This window comes from Crocuta crocuta, unplaced genomic scaffold, assembly GCF_008692635.1.
Source record: "Crocuta crocuta isolate KB4526 unplaced genomic scaffold, BGI_CrCroc_1.0 scaffold50, whole genome shotgun sequence".
NCBI classification, from domain to species: Eukaryota; Metazoa; Chordata; class Mammalia; order Carnivora; family Hyaenidae; genus Crocuta; species Crocuta crocuta.
The window spans coordinates 4786709-4787583 of NW_027527428.1; the positions used below are offsets into that span (position 1 = coordinate 4786709).

Sequence of the window (875 nt, forward strand, 5' to 3'; positions counted from 1 at the left end):
GGCCAGGGGCCTCGGCCTCCCCCTCACCTGGTCCCTCAGGGTGCCCACCCTGCGGCCCAGCCAGTGGTAGCAAAGAACCCCCAGAATGACCATCTTGAGGATGAGGTTCCTGGAGAGGACGGGGGGAGGGGGGTGCTGAGGGAGGGCTGCCCGGGGGCCAGAGGTCTTGCCCCAGGAAGCCTCTGCCCGCCCCGCCTGCACACGCACCTGCAGACGGCCACGTACACCTCCAGCACCGGGGAGTCATGATGCTCCAGGGCCGCCAGGCAGCGGTACAGGTAGGGTGCCCCCAGGTTGAGGAGGCAGACCACCAGCGGCAGGGCCAGCAGCGCCCCCTCTCGGTCAGCAGACACGGGCGTCTGCAGGAGGAGGGGGCGGCGGGGCGTCAGGTGCGCCGGCTGGCGGAAGGAGGGGCCAAACCGCCCAGCGGCACCTCCCTCCCCGCCAGGGTACGCCCACCCCAGTGCCCAAGTTCAACCCACACAGGAAGGGGGTGGGGACACAGGTGTCGGAAAGAAGAGAAACCGAAAAGAGGAAAATAAAAGATGAAAAGACGGGGGACGCGCCCGGGGGGAGAGGGCGCAGGGGCCCCATCGCTCGTCAGGCAGGGGTCGGAGCCCGGGCCCAGCGCTCCCTGCTCGCACCTGGATCATGAGCTCCGAGAAGGCGTACACGGCGACGGTGCAGCCCAGCGTGGTCGCCAGGCANACGCGCTCCGGGGGCCCTGCCGCAGCTGCCACTCGGCCAGCAGCTCCTGGGGGCGGCAGCGACCCGTCACGAAGCCCGCGGCAGACACGCACACAGGGACCGAGGGGTGGCCTCCCTCCCGCCCCCCATGCCACCTCCTGTCCCCCCTCCCAGCTCCGGGGCCCTGT

The 875-nt window shown here is 70.8% G+C and overlaps 1 protein-coding gene across 1 annotated transcript in view; it reads right to left on the bottom strand.

Moving 5' to 3' along the window:
• TMC6 (transmembrane channel like 6) overlaps positions 1–875 on the bottom strand; it is a gene marked incomplete at its 5' end in the record, with an annotated part of 9204 nt that overhangs the window by 4900 nt on the left and 3429 nt on the right. Inside the window, 4 exon segments of the mRNA XM_077756275.1 lie at positions 28–109; positions 208–359; positions 645–712; positions 715–754. Of these exon segments, the coding sequence (XP_077612401.1) occupies positions 28–109; positions 208–359; positions 645–712; positions 715–754 (342 nt within the window).